Source organism: Mytilus californianus, unplaced genomic scaffold (assembly GCF_021869535.1).
Source record: "Mytilus californianus isolate M0D057914Y unplaced genomic scaffold, xbMytCali1.0.p SCAF_1, whole genome shotgun sequence".
NCBI lineage: Eukaryota > Metazoa > Mollusca > Bivalvia > Mytilida > Mytilidae > Mytilus > Mytilus californianus.
The window spans coordinates 20,523,619-20,543,297 of record NW_026262581.1 but is presented as its reverse complement, the minus strand read 5'-3'; the positions used below and the strand labels follow the sequence as shown (position 1 = coordinate 20,543,297).

General features: G+C 32.4%; 1 protein-coding gene and 1 long non-coding RNA gene across 2 annotated transcripts in view; one reads left to right on the top strand and one right to left on the bottom strand.

The window, feature by feature from the left end:
- Window positions 1–19,679, top strand: part of LOC127700755 (origin recognition complex subunit 5-like) — a 38,845-nt gene that overhangs the window by 1,370 nt on the left and 17,796 nt on the right. Inside the window, exons 2-9 of the mRNA XM_052204410.1 lie at window positions 12,793–12,905; window positions 13,315–13,407; window positions 14,077–14,271; window positions 15,048–15,122; window positions 15,848–15,959; window positions 16,889–17,019; window positions 17,593–17,641; window positions 18,177–18,267. Of these exons, the coding sequence (XP_052060370.1) occupies window positions 12,813–12,905; window positions 13,315–13,407; window positions 14,077–14,271; window positions 15,048–15,122; window positions 15,848–15,959; window positions 16,889–17,019; window positions 17,593–17,641; window positions 18,177–18,267 (839 nt within the window). The 5' untranslated portion in view covers window positions 12,793–12,812. The remainder of the gene's footprint in view (window positions 1–12,792; window positions 12,906–13,314; window positions 13,408–14,076; window positions 14,272–15,047; window positions 15,123–15,847; window positions 15,960–16,888; window positions 17,020–17,592; window positions 17,642–18,176; window positions 18,268–19,679) is intronic.
- Window positions 2,355–5,052, bottom strand: LOC127700952 (uncharacterized). The gene is made up of 3 exons (XR_007981780.1): window positions 4,940–5,052; window positions 3,439–3,518; window positions 2,355–2,961 (listed from the first exon to the last, which is right to left on the bottom strand). It is a non-coding gene; the product is annotated as an uncharacterized LOC127700952 (long non-coding RNA).

Genomic DNA, 19,679 nt, shown 5'->3' with positions numbered 1-19,679 from the left:
ACAAATAGAAATACATCTATAACAAAAACACAGACTCCTTGCATTTATTTAATAAACCAGCTATCTCCACCCTTTGACCACAACCCAGGCGCGGATCCAGTCATTTTGAAAGTGGGTTTCATTGGGTTTAGTTTTTTTTTATTTGGGGAAATAGACAGTCTAATTATTTGTATGTTTTCTTAGCGTGGATTTAAATTTTGAAATCTCATCAGGATAATGCATGTAAGGAGCACTATTAACACTTAAAACACCAAGTCTGAAACTCAAACACAGACTGTATGTACATAGTTTGTAAAAAGGAGATTCCCCACTATTTCCTGTCATTTCTTATCTACTTTTGTGTTCCAAGAACAGAATTCAAACCTTCAAAACAACCCGCTAACTACTTTTTCATGTAATATATGTTTCTGCTGGGGCATAACATGTTGTGAGCAAGTACACTACCCAGGTTGTAAAGCATATCTTTAATGCTAAACATGAGGTTCTCCGGGGTAATAAGCGATGTCTTCTCGGTCCACTCTGACATCCGCCCAGATACTCATGATAAAATTCCAATAGTAAGATACCAGGACGGGTTCATATAGAAACGTTTGAAAGCAGAGAAAACTGCGCACCTTATGTTCGGAATGACTTTAACAGATGACCATACAAAGGATAACAATAAGGCTGAAGTAATTTGGTTCAGTCACGGGTGTGTTAATAGTTAATCAACTATTCCCAGGTTCTATTATTTAATTAACTGTTGACACAGAGATATACGTCTCGTTGTAAGCAATTAAAATGATAAAATGGAAAGGTTAAAATAATTGCAAATACTTTTACACATTTTAACTAAGAAAAAATATTCCAAGTCATTCAATGCCCATGACCAGAGGCGCAAGGCTAACTAATCTCCATGGAAATGAGATATGCTAAGGTGCGGATCCAGAATTTAAAAAAAAGAGGCCCGAGGGGGGTCGATCCAAGTCTATGCTGTACCATACATGAAACCCATACATAAGGGTGTGGGTCCCTTGACCCTCTAAATCCATCGCTGATGCTGAAAATGCCAATAGTCAATACAAGCGTGCATATCAATTAACTATCACTGATTTTATCACCAGATTCTCATAAGTATGACTTAGATGAAGGGGGCATATAATCTCACTGGGAATGATATGCTACTGCTTATACAACTGCATTACACAAGTCATTGACCTAGCTACAGTTTAATAGTGGTTCTGAACTTCACTTCAATTCAACTGAACCAATCTAACTTTAACATGTAAACTAGACAATAGTTTCAAGTTCAATGGACAATGACTGAGGGGAAATGGAAAATGACCTATATGGGAGGAATCATGAATATGTTTGCCCTGAAATTAAATTAATCAGAAACTTCAATTTCTAAACTAAGCAAAATCCATGGATATGAGATTTGCTAATATATGCATGCTTATACAATAGCATGCAAAATATGATCGAGTTGAAATAAGGTTTTCTTAAGTAACCTAAACACAGACTTGTTCAAACAGCGACACCAAGCTATAAAGCGCACACACATGTCTCACCTTAATGAATTCTTAGAGGCAAAACAAAAACCATCAAGAATGTTCATAACAACCAGGTGTTTGTTGGCATGCACCTCTTTCTTAAACATTTCATGAAACCATATAATGAAAATCAGATTTATATTTTTATATTGTGTAACACATAAAGGATAATCACCCTGGAATGTAATTTAGAAAATACCGTAACAGTATGTTTTCACTGTATTACCTAACAAAAAGCCCAATATGGTTGCAAGAGCTAAACGGTATCAGATTGGTCTTAGCTTCAAAGAGCTAGTAAACCAATACAATCAAACCTGTCAGATATCAGTGTTTGCGTTTGAAGTTCCCCATAAGTATTTTATTTTGGTTCTGATTGGAGACACACCATGGACTAATTGTCATCATAGGCGGTCAAACGTTCATATTTAGACCAAACGAGAACTTTTTCTTTTGTTCTTATTTCCAAAAGACTTCATAGACATATTGGTACAATATATATGTCTCTGAACACAGGAACTGAAATGAAATCAAACCATGAAGGAATATTCTATAATAATACCTATTGTGAATATTGCTGTTATGTTTAGTTTCAGTGAGTTGTCTGGTTTAAGAGGAAGCCTTGATAGTTGGTTATCTTGTTGGAATTATTTTACACTTTGTAATCTTTGTGTCTTCCATAGATTGCTACACAAGGCCATACATAACTGTGACCTGTATTTTCTAGCATTTACTTTGGTCTCTTCATGGTGGAAAGATGTCTCATTGGTGATCATACCACATCTACCAATTTTATATTGATAATCATACAGATCCAAGAAAATAGAAGCTACAAGTATCATTCTATTAAACATACAAAATTTCTGAGAAAGACAATTCTGTACTTTTGGATATATGGTATTAATTATAAACAATTTCAGTCAACTTGAACTTTCGCATAGACAGTTAAGTTTTATGTGAGCCTGTCTGTTTTATTTAAATGGTTGACAATATATCATTTATCCATTTCATATCCTTGTGAAATTAAAATATTCTGAGCATACATATAACATGACATGGGAAGAAAGATAGTCAGACATACCAAATAGTTCTTATATTTGGGATATTACATGTGACTAATATATATGTTAATATTTTCATGATAGCAGGTCTAATAACCACTTGACTTGGTTAAAAGATTTCTTGGATTCTATGAAAAGGAATGCTTTCATTTTTGATATGCAGCTTGAAAATGTTGAGTTGATGTCTATTAGCAATTTTAAGATCTGCCATGTCTGCTGTGCAGCTACATCTTGTTTCCTGGTAATTTAGAATTAATTGCATGCAGCCACAAAGGTCCAGACCTGGTATTGTTCTTTTTTTTCTATTTTTTGATGCTCTTGTTAAAACAGTTTTAAAATTTTCAACATCTTTTCTGGTAGCTCATTTTTACCTGAAAAAGAGAAGTCATATAATATATATCAAGAATTAACAAAATTGGCATGTAATTACACATGTATATAAAGATCAGTGGCGGATCCAGAAATGTTCATAAGAGGGGGCCCACTCCAGTCATGTTTCAGTGATTCCCTATATAATCAACCAAATTTTTCCCACAAAAGGGGGGGGGACGGCCCACTGCCACCCCCCTAAATCCACCTCTGAAAATAAAATTGTCTTATTGTTACTGCTGATTCATTTTAATATCAATTGTGTATACAACAGAGGAAACAGTTCAATAAAATTATATTTTCTAGAAGTATGTAAGATGAGTAATGTACTATTAACAAACAAGTCCATTTGCCTTGCTTATATACACAAATGACAAAAAAAGTTTTTTTAACTGAAATATAGAACTCTAATAAATGTTTGTACATTCACTGATAAGCTGATACGTCATTTCTAATAATTATTTCATATATGTACTTACACCTTAATATCAAAACAGTCTCTGTATGTACATGTATCTCTTTCTTTCCATTTCACATAACTCTACAATCAGAACAGCATCTGCAACAACCAAAATTTAAGGTTTATGAACCCTTCTGTAGCCATGTGAATTACGAAATTTTCAAACTGCAATAGTATCAAAACAGCAAAAAGAGATGGGCCGTTTTGTACATATACCAAGGGGAAACTTCGTGCAAAGCATTATTATTTATTGTTTCATTGCATTTAATAGAAAAGGGGGATTTTGTGGCAAATAAACCAAGATTTTTGTAGAAAATCCACAGACTTTAAAAAAGAGATTTTTGTTATAAAATTTTAAACATAGATTACTCACTTGTTTTTCTATGATGTGCTAGCATTTATTGTTTACCAAAAGTCCTAAACAACCTTTAAATTCCAAAAAAAACTAGTGCTGAGTCACTAAAGTCGAGTGCACCCTAGAAGGTGTACTTGAATTGGTCCATATTTATATTTGTTCTAACCAATATTTTGATTTATAAACTTGTCCTAAGGAAATCATTGCTAGCACTGCATGCAATATTCCTCTATCTATCAAGCATAGAATGGTCAAATATTAGATTACAAGGGAAAGGCTAGATTTTATTTAAAATTTACATGTTAAGCATTGAAACAACAAAAGGATACATAATTCTTAAAGAGCTCTAATTAAGAGCTTGTGTTCCTTCGGCTACTAATATTTATATATGCAACCCGACTTTAAATAAAGATTACTTTACTATACTTTACTTTAAAGACTTTGAGACAAACTTGCCATATAATCAGAAATATTATTTCAAACAAAGCTGTCCAGTCTTTTGTTATTTTAAAATGGTCATCATCATGGATTAAAAAAATTCTGAGTAAATACTTAAAAGTTAATCACTTTAAATTTGATTGCATTTATGAAAGGACCAAAACTGCTTACCATGTGCAAAGATTTTATATTGACCTGACAATTAAACAATGACTGAGAGTATACAACATGGTACATTTTTGTAAAAAAATATTCATCATCACTATATCAAGCAATGTAAATTATATAATAAAATCTAGGATGTTATTCACTTACATTCTGCCAACACTTAAAGTAGGAACTATTTCTATGTTTCGTCATGACTGTGAGGTAAACAATTTGTGAGGTGGTATTTGATTAGCATATCAATAGAACATCAACAATGTCAACATGCAACTGCAAACTCGTTATTTTGTTGATTGATTTTATTTTTGTCATTCAATATCGAGTAGTAGAACTTTATACACCATTTGTAATAGATAATATGTCAAAAAATAGAATAGTTTATCTTTTTATGTCATTTTCTTGAAAAAAGTTGAAATCGCAAGTATCTTGCGATTTCGTTTCAATAATTTTCAATAGCACAACTTTTTGGTCGTCTGGTTACAATAGTTTTTACAGTGCGATTATTATTGTCATATAGATAGATCGGAAGATCATGTTATGAAATATTATGTGGCAGACTTACGTGTCATTCTGATATATACGATCCGCTAAATCAACCTTTTTGTAAACACAAAACTCGGTCTTCCCCGCATAAACATGGCGGTTGCATTATAGTAAGGAGTTGTTTCCCCTTACTGATTACACTGTACATATAAGGCACAAAATGTGCACCAGAATTAAGTTACCTTGTTTTGTAACCCCCATTGACATAATGGTTACATTGGTTACACTCATACAAACTATCATAAATCATCATATATTCAGAAATTCTCAAATCCTGGTACATTTGTAACCTCCATTGACCTAATGGGGGGTCTCATTGGGGGGTTCTGATCCCGGATCCTGCTTACTGTTTTGTCAGATTCCCGTATCCCGCTTACACTATGTATGTAAGCAATTCTCATTTTTTTGTAATTTCCCGTGTCCCGCTAGACTTCATTTCCCGTATTCACGGCACAATAATTTGAATTTCACGTGTCACGCTTACAAAAAATCTGCAATCCCGGGTCACGCTTAGACCCCAATGAGACCCACCTAATGGTTACATGCATTGGTTACACTGTAACTTAAAAAACATCAAAGGACGTTAAGACGTTAAAAAACATCAAAGGACGTTAATACAGTCTTAGAATGGACTAAACAATGGAGGATAAATGTCAATATGGGCAAATGCGAAGTATGTCTTTTCTCTTAAGAAGATCTAGATATAACACAAAAAACTCTGACTGTCAACTCCTTCAACTTCAAATACAGTCCTACACCCAAACTAATTGGCGTAACATTAGATGAAAAAGTCAAATTTGATATACACAAGGATACAGTACAGAAAAGGGCAAACAATGCATTAAATGTTATACGAGAAATAAAAGGCAGAGGAAAAATCTCAAGAACAAAACTTCTGCAGATACATAACAGCATGGTGAGATCTATCATTGAATATGCATGCCCAGTTTGGCAGATAACATCAATGGAAAGTATGAAAAAACTGGAAGCAATACAAAGAAAAGGATTATCAGTCTGCCTCGGATTACCAGGAACAGCAGGTAGAGAAGCAATGGAAGTAGAGGCAAATATGCAACCAATCGACCTCCGAATGGAAGAAATCTCAGTCAGAGAAATAGCAAAAATCCAATCCAAAAATATAGCCGAACCAATCAAACAACAGCTGGAGGAGTATCTTACCAACAATGATACATATGAACGCCAAGAATCTCCATTTGGTAAGGCTATTAATCAGGCTATGGATATGCTAAAAACAACAAAAGTAGACATAAAACTGATAGAACCCGAGTTTACCTACAAGGCAGGAGTAGACTTTATGCTGATGAGAGCGCCAAGCTACTGGAGCCGATTTAATAGGAAGCTCGAAAAACAGAACTGCAGAACAAACTGCCCAAAGAAAACAAGTAGTACAAGAACTGATAGGAGAAAGCTCAGAGTCAACAGCTATCGCATTTACAGATGGCTCCTGTCAGGGAAATCCAGGACCATGTGGAGCAGGAGCAGTTATTTATACTAGGAACCACCAAGGAACGAGCCTAAAAAGACCAGTGGCAAGCAGAGGCTCAATACTATTAGCAGACGGCCTAGCCACAATCAGATGTTCATTTCATATTAGGTCTATGTTATAGGCTTCTATAGACAAGAAGATGAACTTAATTTAAGTATTACATCTTTGAACTGAAGAAGAGAATATAGGGCTTCACAATGCATATCAAATATCATGTATATGTGTGACCATTTTGAAAAAAAAAAACTAAATACATGCTAAAAATGGGCAAAATTTCACGTTATATTGTTTCATTTAAAAATACACTGTTTTTATCAATTGATAGTTAATAAGTGAACCTAATTTGAACTACATTATTGGTTCACTGTTATAGACAATTTATTCATCCTTCTTTTGCTGGTTGTTGCAACGAAAAATCTTCAGTAGTTACAAAGTTATGACAAAAAGTGGAATACTATGCGTTCGTTATGCAATTTTGTATTTTTGTTTTTACCTTGTATAGTGTAGTAATAAAAAAGAAAAATAAATGAAATTTATGCTATTATGTGTTTTGTTTTCTCTTCTTGTATATGAATTAGCAACAACTACCTCATATATCTATATTGCAGTACCCTAGCTGGAGATATATGCCATCTAAAATGGATATACAAATAAAGTGAAAAAATGTCTTGTCCGTAGACATGCATTTCCTAGTAAACTTGAAGTGTTAATAACATATATGTTGCATTGCTAAGATCCTGCTCTTTTGTAGATATGAAAACACTACAAACATTAATTTCTACCATCTTTTAATAGAGGAAGAATTTGAAAAAAATGTCAGAATGTCTTGTCCGTGGACACTTGTCTTGTCCGTAGACATGACTTTATATCAATATTGCTTGGCTCTATGGATCTAAATTTTTTCTTATGTGTTGTTTAAACTTAGAAATATATTATTTTTGATTAATTAATGGTTATTTAACTGTTCTCATTTTTTGTAAAATTACTTTACAGGAGTGGATTTTAAAAAGTGGCAAATTGTCAGTCATAAAAAGCATACCTTATTTTACTTCAATATTATTATTCCAGTTTCTTCATAACTTAAAAGATAAACTTAATCAAATGAAGAAATAGTATTTCTCTCTCTCTGACTTTATCTTTTGCATTTTAGGATTACCAGCAGATGAGGAAGTGTCTACGGACAAGACACTTGTACATAACAAGTATTGAATTCAATTATTTGTCTACTTTGGAACTTAAATCTAATTTATAAGTGATCAAAGTTCTTTGAACACATTAAAACTCATTATTTTCACCATAAATATAATCACAATTATTTCTAACAGATTGCTTATTCAACTGAAATTGTCTTGTCCGTAGACATTACCACAATCTATTTGTTTCCAATTTCCTTGAGTTCAGCCTCATTTGATAGATAAAATGTATGTTATTTTTTCAAGAGAACACATTCAACTATGTCAAAATTGAGTTTTAATAAAAGTTTAATAGTTAAACAGTCAGACTTATGGATTTCAGTTGAAAGAATGTGTCTTCATTTTTGCTTAATCAATAAAATTTTGAGATATGTAAAGAATCATGGGTACATTTTTATATTTTCCAAAAATTAAAAAAGACAGCTTAACATTAAATGGGTAACTTAATCTTAATTTTAACAATTATCTATCTAATGCATTTAATTAAATATCAATAAAATGTCTTGTCCGTAGACATTATCACAATGTATTTGTTTCCAATTTCCTCGAGGTTCAGCATCATTTGATAGATAAACATGATAAAATGTATGTTATTTTGTCAAGAGAACATATTCAATTATGTCAAAATTAAGTTTTAATGATGCATTTAATTAAATATAAATAAAATGTCTTGTCCGTAGACAAAACATATAAATTGTATTGCTAACTTTGATTGTTTATTGTAAGAATATGCATCAAGTTATTTTAATGTTCTATACACCAAAAGAAAGGTTTTTTTTTTGAAGTTTTGTTATAAATAGATTATTTTAGAAATAGTTTGATCAGATCAGAGTAATGATCAAAGAAAGCTACTGTTGTTTGAAATAATTGTGAGTTAAACATGTTCTTGTCATTTTTTTTCTCGATTAAAATGTTTGATATTCAATAATTCTAAACATATTTTGTTATCTTTGTGATTGGCCAAAAATATGAAACTGGTGACCATGTCTTGAGGGCAACCATTAATGAAAATTAGACAGTTTTAAAACACCATTTATTTAATAAAAATATTAAATATTTCTTCCCAAAACTGCATGTAATTATATAAATGCTTCAAGTGTTAGCCTTATGACAGCCATTTTTCATAATTTAAACCATTTCTGTACCAAAATATCAAAAGGGTTTTTGCCTGATGTGATCTTCATTTTTGACTTCATGTGAAACACAAAATGTACATCTGATTGTGGCTAAGCCAAGAACTCGTAGCTATCCTTATGGTCCTAGAACACTGCATTTGCACACTTAGAGAACAGTTCACTGAAATAAAGATTCTATCAGATAGCCAGACAGCGGTTGGCATCTTGACTCTCAATTGGAAGTCATGGAACTACATCGACACTATAACAGACATCAAAGAATGCATTGGGACCCTCCTGAGAGGCGGCATACAAACTACCCTATCTTGGATCCCAGGCCATGCTAATATAGCCGGGAACGAGATAGCGGACCAGTTAGCAAAAGATGCAGCACAGGAGGCCTCAAATCTAAATGACCAGGACAACGTCATAACAATGTCTGATGTGAAAAGTGCAGTCAAGATGTCAACAAAATTAAAATGGCAAAATAGATGGACTAGAAGTGAAACTGGGAGACAACTACATGAATTAGTTCCTATTGTAGGTAAGACCCATCCACTTGATTATCCGAACCCAACTATAGGGAGAATCATGTCGGAATTCAGAACCGGCTACAATAGGTTAAATAAATATCGCCATCAGATAGGCCAATCCCTCACGCCATACTGTGAATGTGGTGAAGAGGAAAACACTGAACACTACCTACTAAACTGTCCGATATACCACCAGGAAAGAGAAGAAATGGAAAGACAGCTCGAGATTCAAAACATCAAAATAGATCTTCAAACCCTGTTAGCACCAGCAAGTAAGGAGACGTACGAAAGAACAGCAGATATAATTGGAGAATATGTAAAAAGTTCAGGGCGATTTAAAGATTCATTTATCCCTGAAAACCCCCGATCTTGCGCCTAACAAATTAACCAATAAGTACCGTGTGAAAATACTAACGGAGAAATTAAGTTACCAGGATGAAAAAAATCCAGCACAAAGAGAACAGTTGTGTCATAATATTGACCTTAGGATCAGGATCAGGATCACATGCAAGAATCCTTTATGCCATCATGTTACCATGGTAACCCCTTTATTCATTGCTGTGAGGTTACATAAGTCAGTCAGGTAACAATGGTTTAGGTGATTTAGGGTTGCAATGATCCATGGGGATGATGGTTACAATGGTTACATGCATGTACAATGAGGGTTACAATGGTTACATGCATGGGGAATCAGGTTACAATGGTTACATACATGGGGAAGTCAGGTTACATACATGGAAAAGTCAGGTTACAATGGTTACATGCATGGAAAGTCAGGTTACAATGGTTACATGCATGGAAAAGTCAGGTTACAATGGTTACATGCATGGGGAATAAGGGTTTAATACAATGGTTACATGCATGGAAAGTCAGGTTACAATGGTTACATGCATGGAAAAGTCAGGTTACAATGGTTACAAGCATGGGGAATAAGGGTTACAATGGTTACATGCATGGAAAGTCAGGTTACAATGGTTACATGCATGGGGAAGTCAGGTTACAATGGTTACATGCATGGGGAAGTCGGGTTACAATAATTACATGCATGGGAAGTCCAGTTACAATGGTTTCATGCATGGGAAAGTCCAGTTACAATGGTAACATGCATGGGAAATCAGGTTACATTAATGGTTACATACATAGGGAAGTCGGGTTACAATGGTTACATGCATGGGGAAGTCTGGTTACAATGGTTACATGCATGGGGAAGTCGGGTTACAATGGTTACATGCATGGGGAAGTCGGGTTACAATGGTTACATGCATGGGGAAGTTGGGTTACAATGGTTACATGCATGGGGAAGTCGGGTTACAATGGTTACATGCATGGGGAAGTCGGGTTACAATGGTTACATGCATGGGGAAGTCGGGTTACAATGGTTACATGCATGGGGAAGTCGGGTTACAATGGTTACATGCATGGGAAACGAGGGTTACAATGGTTACATGCATGGGGAATAAGGTTAAATGGTTACACGCATGGGGAATGAGGGTTACACATGTTACATGCATTTGAAAGTCTAGTTACAGTGGTTACATACATGGGAAGTTGTATGTACGATGCTGTAAACATAAGTTTGTTAATCTGCAAACGAGAGGCGAAAGATACAAAAAGGCATAAAATTTTAAACTCATAGTCGAATATAGACTGACAACGCCATGGAAAAAAAGAAAAGGACCAAAAGACAAACAACTAGAAAACTAAAGACTGAGCTACACGAACCCTAATGTCATTTAGGATATTTTCTGAGTAACCTGAAAGACGGAATGACGCGTCATTATTCGAATAACACTGGGAATGACCAAATGACACCTGAAATTTTAAGGCAGTGCCAATTTGGCTACTTGTCTCTACATGTGGGGTAGCGCAGACACTGCCAAATTTCAATTATAGAGTATATTTGTGAGTTTTAAACATTGATTAATGAATAATATTACATTAGAAGTTTATGATATAACATAAAACATGTAAAAAGAATTTATCAGAATTTTTTTCAACTGTGTTCTTAAGTGGAAACCCCATATATGGGAGAACCCGTCTAATGCTCATGGGAGGGTCTCTATTCAAATGCATGGTTATCCTGGTCCCACTTTCAAGAGATTGACTGAAGCAATTGAGGCTGTCCTTTTTGTGCATTATAATCCACAAGTGGTTATTTGCCAAATATGAAGCAATTATTGTGACAGATATTCTTTTGATGAAGCTGCCTTCAGAACAGATATAAGAAGATGTGGTATGAGTGACAATGAGACAACTCTCCATCCTAGTCACAGTTTGTAAAAGTAAACCATTATAGGTCAAAGTACAGCCTTCAACACAGAGCCTTGGCTCACACCAAACAGCAAGCTATAAAGGGCCCCCAAAGTGACAAGATTAAAACCATTCAAAGAGGAAATCCAACGGTCCAATCTATATAAAAAACGAGAAACACTTATGAACCACAACCACAAAGGACAACCACAGAACAGGTGCAAACAAATGCAGCGGGTTTAAACGTTTTAATAGGCACCAACCTTCACCCTACCTGAAACAATAGTGTAACTTCACAACATAGAAAGACACACTATAAAATTTCAATTGAAATGGCTTAACTCAATTGAAAGACATATTAACAAAAACAAGTGAACATACACTGAACAAATAAATTTGATCTATGACACAATGTAAATACAAAATTAATAAAACAAGGGGGTTAGATGTAAAACTATATCAGAAAGACGATCATAACCTTGGACAAAATGCCACCAAATAAAATAACTTACACAGGTAAATAAAAATAATTTTGTTGTAAGGTATACATGGAGTACGGTAATAATTTTTACAAAATAAATAATTTTGTTTTTCCTAGTACGAGAACAAAAGTGAAAATTTATCATCATACCAAACACTTATCAAAGGTGTTATATAATAAAAATAGTGAGACTTGATATAACACTGAATAAATAAACATTAAATAACAAAAAAAACATGAATATTTTCATTTATGCTTGTCTTTAGAGGGGAGTATCAGTGGTATTCATGTCTGTTATGAAGTGGTCTGGGATTGCACTCCTGAATTAGTCTAAATAATCAAGAAATTCATACAGTTTCTTTTACAAAAGATTTAAAGCAATGATTGAGTGAAAAAAGTATTTTATTAAACTCGCCATGTTGGATGTATCCACTAAATTATAATGACATCTTGATGAACTTGCCTGCTTCTATAAATTCTTATTATGTTTAAAAATAAACTTCTAATGTAATATAATTTTTTAATCAATGTTTAAAAGTCACCAGTGTTAGTTTTTGATTGAATGTCATGAATTCTTTTAAGCTTTTATTTTAATGAAAGCAGACAATAAATACAAACAGAGCACATACAATTTAAAGTTATGAGATATCTTTTATACTTAAATAATAAGATATCTTTTATACCTTATGATATATGATTTATAAGATATCTGATTTATTTGACCTCGTTTGTAGCAAATTGCTTATGTTGACACCTGTCAAGTATCATACATATGTAGTTGTTCCTCTTTCAGATATAACTTAAATAAAAAACATGGCGGAATTTGACAATTTTAAAGAAGATCTTAACAAAACATTTCCATGCAGACAATCACAGATTAATTTGTTGATGTCATTGTTTGGACAGGTGAGTGAAATTAGATCTCTACCATTTAGATTACATTAAAATGAAGGAATAAGGTCTTGAATATCTGTCTTTCAAGTTGTCTTCTTGTCTTTCCATCTCTGTCATTAAAAAAAATGCACTTGGATCTAATTTTACATTTTTAAATGAAAACTGCTTTCATCATTTGTTCATGCATTTCTAATTGCATTTACTTTGACTCGTGTAAATAAAAAATGACTAAATGCATTTCTAAAAGCATTTGACTTTTATATTTTTGACACTTGCGATATGATTCATCGATTTGTTTATCAACAAATGTTATCATAACAGTTATAAACAGCACAAAATGTACTTGGACGTTTGTTGCGTTTGATTTAGCAGTTCCAGCATGTTTATGATTATATATATAGATATGTTGTATTTTTAACAGAGACATCAGTATACATATGCCAGTTTGTTCATCTATGGACACACAGGTACAGGAAAGACAGCAGTCACTACTAACATTCTTAATCATTTAAAGGTGAGAAACAATAATACAAATGATATTCTACATTCATTTCATTTTGGGGTTTTATTTTTCTTTTTCTTGTATTTTAAATGTACATATGGAAAAAAGAATTGTAAAGTTGATGTACTTTGAACATAACCAGCAAAAGTGTATTACACTCTTATATTTCCATTGAATTCTTTGAAACTTTTTCTTGGCATTAAACATTTCTAATTCAATGGTAATTTATTTTTAAAAACTCATCAAAGATACCAGTCTTATAATTTGATACGCCAAACAGGTGTTTCATCTACACAAAACTCGTCAATGACACTTGAACCAAAACAGAAGTTGAAGAGCATTAGTAACTGAAAATTTGAAAAAGTTGTGTAGATATGTCTATAACAATACATGCCTTATTGTTTTGAATATTTCAACATTTTATTGACAGTAAATGAACATATCAATGATATTTCATGTCAGCACAAAAGTGCTGACTTCTGGGCTGGTGTTTCCCTCAGGGACGAAATGTCCATCAGCAGTGGCATCGACCCAGTGGTTATAAAAACTCATCTAATTATAAGTGTTACCAATGTAGAACTGATTTGACAATGTTGACTTTCTTATACGATGATCATTGAGATATATGTATTTACACAACCTCGGATCACTACTGTTATTAATTTTCATTTATTTTGTTAGTTGCCTCATGTTTTGGTAAACTGTGTTGAGTGTTACAGTTCCAGATTTCTATATGAGATGATACTAAACAGTCTCCATGGAAACAGTGTCACAGAATCATCTGATTTAGTGAAGTGTGATAATATGAATGATTTCGTTAGAATGTTTAAGCAGGTCTCAGAAGAAAAGGGGATTGACAAAGAAACTATCTACATTGTAAGTGAACCTAAACTAGTTTTCATAATTGAGTGGTATTGGTAGTGAAACTTCAGAAAATTAATAGTGAAGGCTTGACCTGTATTGTTTGCTGTAGCTCATTATTTTGAGTCTTGCTGCTCTTTTTGCAAAGATAATTGAATCAAAAAGTTTGCACAATTTTCTTGGAAACTTTGTAGTACTGGAAATTCTTCTCTCCACAAACTGAATCTTTGCTATTGGATATTTTCCTTTTATTGGATAGAATTTCCTTGGATATATTCTCCGGTGCCTTATTACCATTGACAGTGCAAGTTGACAGAACAAATTGAAGCATTTTATATTATCAATTAGGTAGAAATGAACAGCAATATTAGAAAATCAGAAAATGAAAAATTCAATGAAACATAACTGCTATTAGCAAAACTTTATTGTGTAATGATTTCAAAAAGATTTTTAAATCCAGATTTTCCGTAAGAATAAGAAGCTCAGTTACTGAGATCTGTTTGAGTCTTCTCTCAGGATGTTAGACATATTAACTATATACCATGGATAGTACCAATGTCAAGAAATTAATAGAAGGCCAGATGTGGATCCAGGATTTTGAAAAAGGGGGCCCCTGGAGTCCGAAACTAGGCAACGTTTGGGACATGAAAAATGTCTTATGTATTAACCACATATGTAGCTCCATGTATATTTGTAAGATTGCTCTTACATTAGTTAAGAGTGAAATTTTACTTGAAAGAAAAATATTACAATAAAAAATATCTATAATGTAAGACATTGTTTACTTTCAGGTATTAGACAAAGCAGAAAGACTTAGAGAAATGGAAATGAATATCCTGCCTGCATTTCTCAGGTTACAAGAACTGGTAAGATGCTATATTGTACACAAGAATAAAAGAAGGTGTAGGGTAAATGTAACAGAGACTAAACCACAACTTTAACAAGTAGATGTCGTTCTAAAAATATATGCAAATATTTTCTTTTAGATCACTGTAATCTGTCAAAACTACTATTTCACATAGAATAAACCTTATTACTGTTACACAGATATAGGGAAAGATTTTGATTATGCATAAAATATAAACAGAAATTCCATACACATAATTTTAAGAATGGTGACCCATCTTTAGAGATCAATAGTCTTGAAAGATTATTTTTTGATGAATGGTGTGGGTTTTTTTTCAAGACTGGTCTCATTGATTGACCAAAATTTTCAAATTTCACTTGCTTAAAATTTAGTATTAAAAATCAAAACAGATTTTTATATAATTTTTAAACCAAATGTTTTTTTAATGTTTTCATTAAAGGTCCATTGTCTTTTATTTGATTAGTATAATGCAATTTTTGATCATTTTACCCCCCCCCCCCCCCCCCCTCCCTTTAATTTTGTTGATGTAAAATTTTAAGAATAAGTGCTTAAACCATTTTAATTTTAATATATAGATGTAAGGAATTGGGGCTGGAAGTGACAGCAGAAAATCTGACACAAATATAAAATATGTTAGGTCATCCAAATAGTTACCTGGTACTACATTTGTTTATTAAGAAGAGTGTTGATTTATATTGATTTCAATGACTTTGTTCTTTGTAGACTCAGCAAAATGTTTGTGTTATTTTATTGTCAGAGATAGTTTGGGAGAAATTCAGAACAGGGTCAGGCTACTGTGAACCATTTGTTCTTCATTTTTCTGACTACACAAATGGCAAGTATAACAGTATTAATGTTTTAGGGACTTTGATTTGATAATCTATTGTATTTTATACTCTTGTGGTGTCATCAAAAAATTAAAAATAAAATAGATGAGGTAGGATTTTTAAAGTGACAGTTTTTCCACAAACACTAATGGAAAAGGATTAAAACAACTGCAGATTACTTTAAAAATTTCAATTTTGCAAGTGTAAATGTACAATATTCCATAATATGTATAAGCCCTTTATATACTTGAAAAAAGATAGGGTAAATATTCATCATACATTATTGTGTAAAATAAAAGATGCATATTATGAATTCAGTATTTTTTATTGTGCCTCTGCTGCAGTGTTATCCTTGTCTGTCCGTCCGTATGTCCGTCAGTCTGTATGTAGGTCCCAAAATTAGTTTCAGATCTCTAACTTTAGTTTGTCTCAACCAAATGTTATGAAACTTATACACAATGCTTATTACCACAAAAACTCTGATCAAGTTTAAATTTGGGTGGCATTTCTTATACCATTCTAGAGTTATGCCCCTTTATATATGGAAAAAATGCTGAATTTTTCGTTTCTGTTATGAAACATATACACAATGCTTATCTCAAAACTCAATTCAAGTTTGAATAGTTATGTCCCTTTATATGTATATGCAAGCTGAGGCATGGACACATTCTCCATTTATTTGTTAATAATGTGACAAGACAAATTTCACATCACTGAAAACTTCTTTTTGAATTCTGATTGTATAATTTGTGTGAAATATCACATGAAATGACATTTATTAAGCTCATATTTATCAATGAGCATCAGTCATAAATGCTTGCAATATTTCATATTTACTGTAATAATTCTCATTACTGAGTGTCTTGAGTGATAGAGTAATTATAAAAATGTGAGAACAAACTTTGAGTTTATTTGGCAATGAATTTTTTTTCAATAGACCAACTTATAGAAATAATGATGCTTGATCATCCAACTGAATATGATGAGAATTTCTACAGAATGTATCTAAACCTAGTTCTGAGTGTGTTTCAGATGGTGTGCAGAAATTTGAAGGAGCTACATCATTTGGTATGTAGTCACTTATTCTCAAACTGTGTTTTATGAGATTTCCCCCTTAGTCATGTTAGTTCTGTATTTCTATCTACTACTCGCTGTTTCAAGTCATTGTTAGAAAATTTGAAGGGATTGCATTTTCTGATGAGCAATTTAAACAGGAATCTGTATTTCAATCTGAAAATTGTCCTGAGGGCTTCAAATACAATAGCAGGGGAGGTTTATGGTTGCCAAGGAAATTTATTCAGATAATTGAGGTTTAAATATCTCATAAACTAGTACTGGGACCCTCATCATTTGTCTTTTAGTTCAAATATACACTGACAAGAATGTAATACCAATATTCAGAGAAAAGTTTTTGACATTCATCACTCATCAACATCCTGTTTACTAAATACTTTCACACTATTCCTTAATGACCATGTTTAAAATCTCATAGCATTTCCCAAGGAACTTCAAATTGGATCCCTGATATTTAGTTCCAAGTTTCATGTGAGCATGCTTTACTGTGTATTGCGTGGTCACATCCATTGCTCAATTGATTTGTTTAAAAGTTATTTTATTTCTTATCATTTCAAATTTTTTCAGGCAAGGTTGAATTTTCAAAGGTATGCTGAGCCAGTGAAGACAGGTGAAGGTTTGTACTTTTGACTAGGTTTAGATTAAAGCTGAACAAAAAAAAATATTGTTGATTATTGTTCATGACACTATACAGATATATAACAATTTAAATTAATTATAATATAAAATTATATTTATTTGTGTTGACAAAATGGTTGATGAGGAGAGAAGGAATTATAATTTTTTACATTATTTTGGAAAAATTCAAGAAAACAAGAAAAGGTATCCCCCCATTAATGTTTTTAGTTACAATAAGTACTTGATCAAAATAATCTTTCTGTCTTTATTAGATGCACTGATTCAGATTGTATTTTGAATTCAATCCAACATTTGGTCTAACCAAAAAGCAACCTTTTCTTACATTTATATGAATTATTTAGAAAAAAAGTTCCTTTATATTTACAAAAATCTTGATATTTGTTTATCATTTTGTCCTGGAAAGCAGAACCTGTTACCAGACTAAACATCATTTAAATGTATATTCCTGAGTGTGTGATGAACTGTGATAGAAGGAAAGTTGATTATTTGTATTTGAATGTTTATTTTTACAGCAACTGCTGAAGATACTAGAAAATTGTGGAAGAATATTGAACCTCATCTTAAAAAGGCATTACAGACTGTTTACCTTAGAGAAGTATCGAGGTAGGTCACATTTTATTTTGTGCTTTTACTTGCTTAGGAAAAACTTTTATGCTGTATTTTTATTTACCATGATTAAATTACTTCAAATGCAAGGAACCACATATAAATTTATGTCAGATTTTTCCTTTTTATATCAATTTATTTCATATTATTCAATGCACCAAGAAGGATAACTCTTTTTTAAATATTGCTAACTGCTTGATAGTAGGCTGTCTAGATATACTCATAATGACCATGCATTACATTCAATATAATAGATGGTTCACCTAAAAAGTCTTTTAACAAAAAAAACATGGGGAATTCAATCTAATTAAATTTCTGGGTGATTGCTTAGTTCAAAATAGCATGTTGTAATGCTTCTGCCTTATGAGGACATAATTTTACACTTTTGATACCGAAATTGATAAAATGTGATGCATATTAGCTAGGTGAGCAATACATGCTCCAAAAAAGACTTCCTATTTTTGAGAGTTAACAATTACCGTATTTTCCGGATTAAAAAGCGCACCCCTAAATAAGGCGCACGGCCGTTTTTGGGGGGTGAGGATTGTTTTTTTCCTTACATAAAACGCACCTGCATATAAAGCGCACCCTGAAGAAAACGTACATGCATTCTACTGACCTTACCTTATGAATGTTCACTCCTTCTTGTAACTCACTCCGTAACATGTTTCATTTTTATTTTCAGATTGTTGAGAAAGTTGAAAGACATTTTGTATATATTTATTTGTTTCATATTAAAATAAATAAATGTTAATAAAATTATTATAATTTTCTTATTGTTTTAATCATGCCAGATTCATTAGTTGTTTTTTGTCAACAATGGCCATGTGTTGACAGCTTGGGTGTCCATTGAACCTTGTTGTTTTGATTAAAATTAGTTCGGTGTTGATTGCTCATTTATTGTTTGAATTGGAATCAAGGATTTTAATTAATCTTGAAAAGGTATTCATTAAAAGTTACCCAAGCCATAAAACTGCCATTGTTTACCTTGATTATGACCTACTTAATTACCTGTACCCACGTGTGAAAACTGTTCACCCATAAGTCAGGAAAAAAAATTATTAAATTAAATCTAAAGAATTTTATTGTTGTTTATAAAATAAAAGTTTAAGTTTTATAAGTAACAAACATTTTTCAATTTAAACTTGGTTGAAAACTACAACAAAACCATTCAGTTTCTGCAAGTCATTGTCTATTTTTAACTGAAAGTGAGATGGGCCACGGAAAGGGGAATTCAAATAAGATGGCAATATATAAATGTCTTAGCATATTGAATTATGAAAATTAATATTCATTTTTTTTATTTCTTACACCAATATGTGTCTACAATATTTCATAAAGATATTTCATTTTGAAACAATAAAACAATAAGCAGTTACTCCTCAATAGTATATCCTGTATGGTACCTC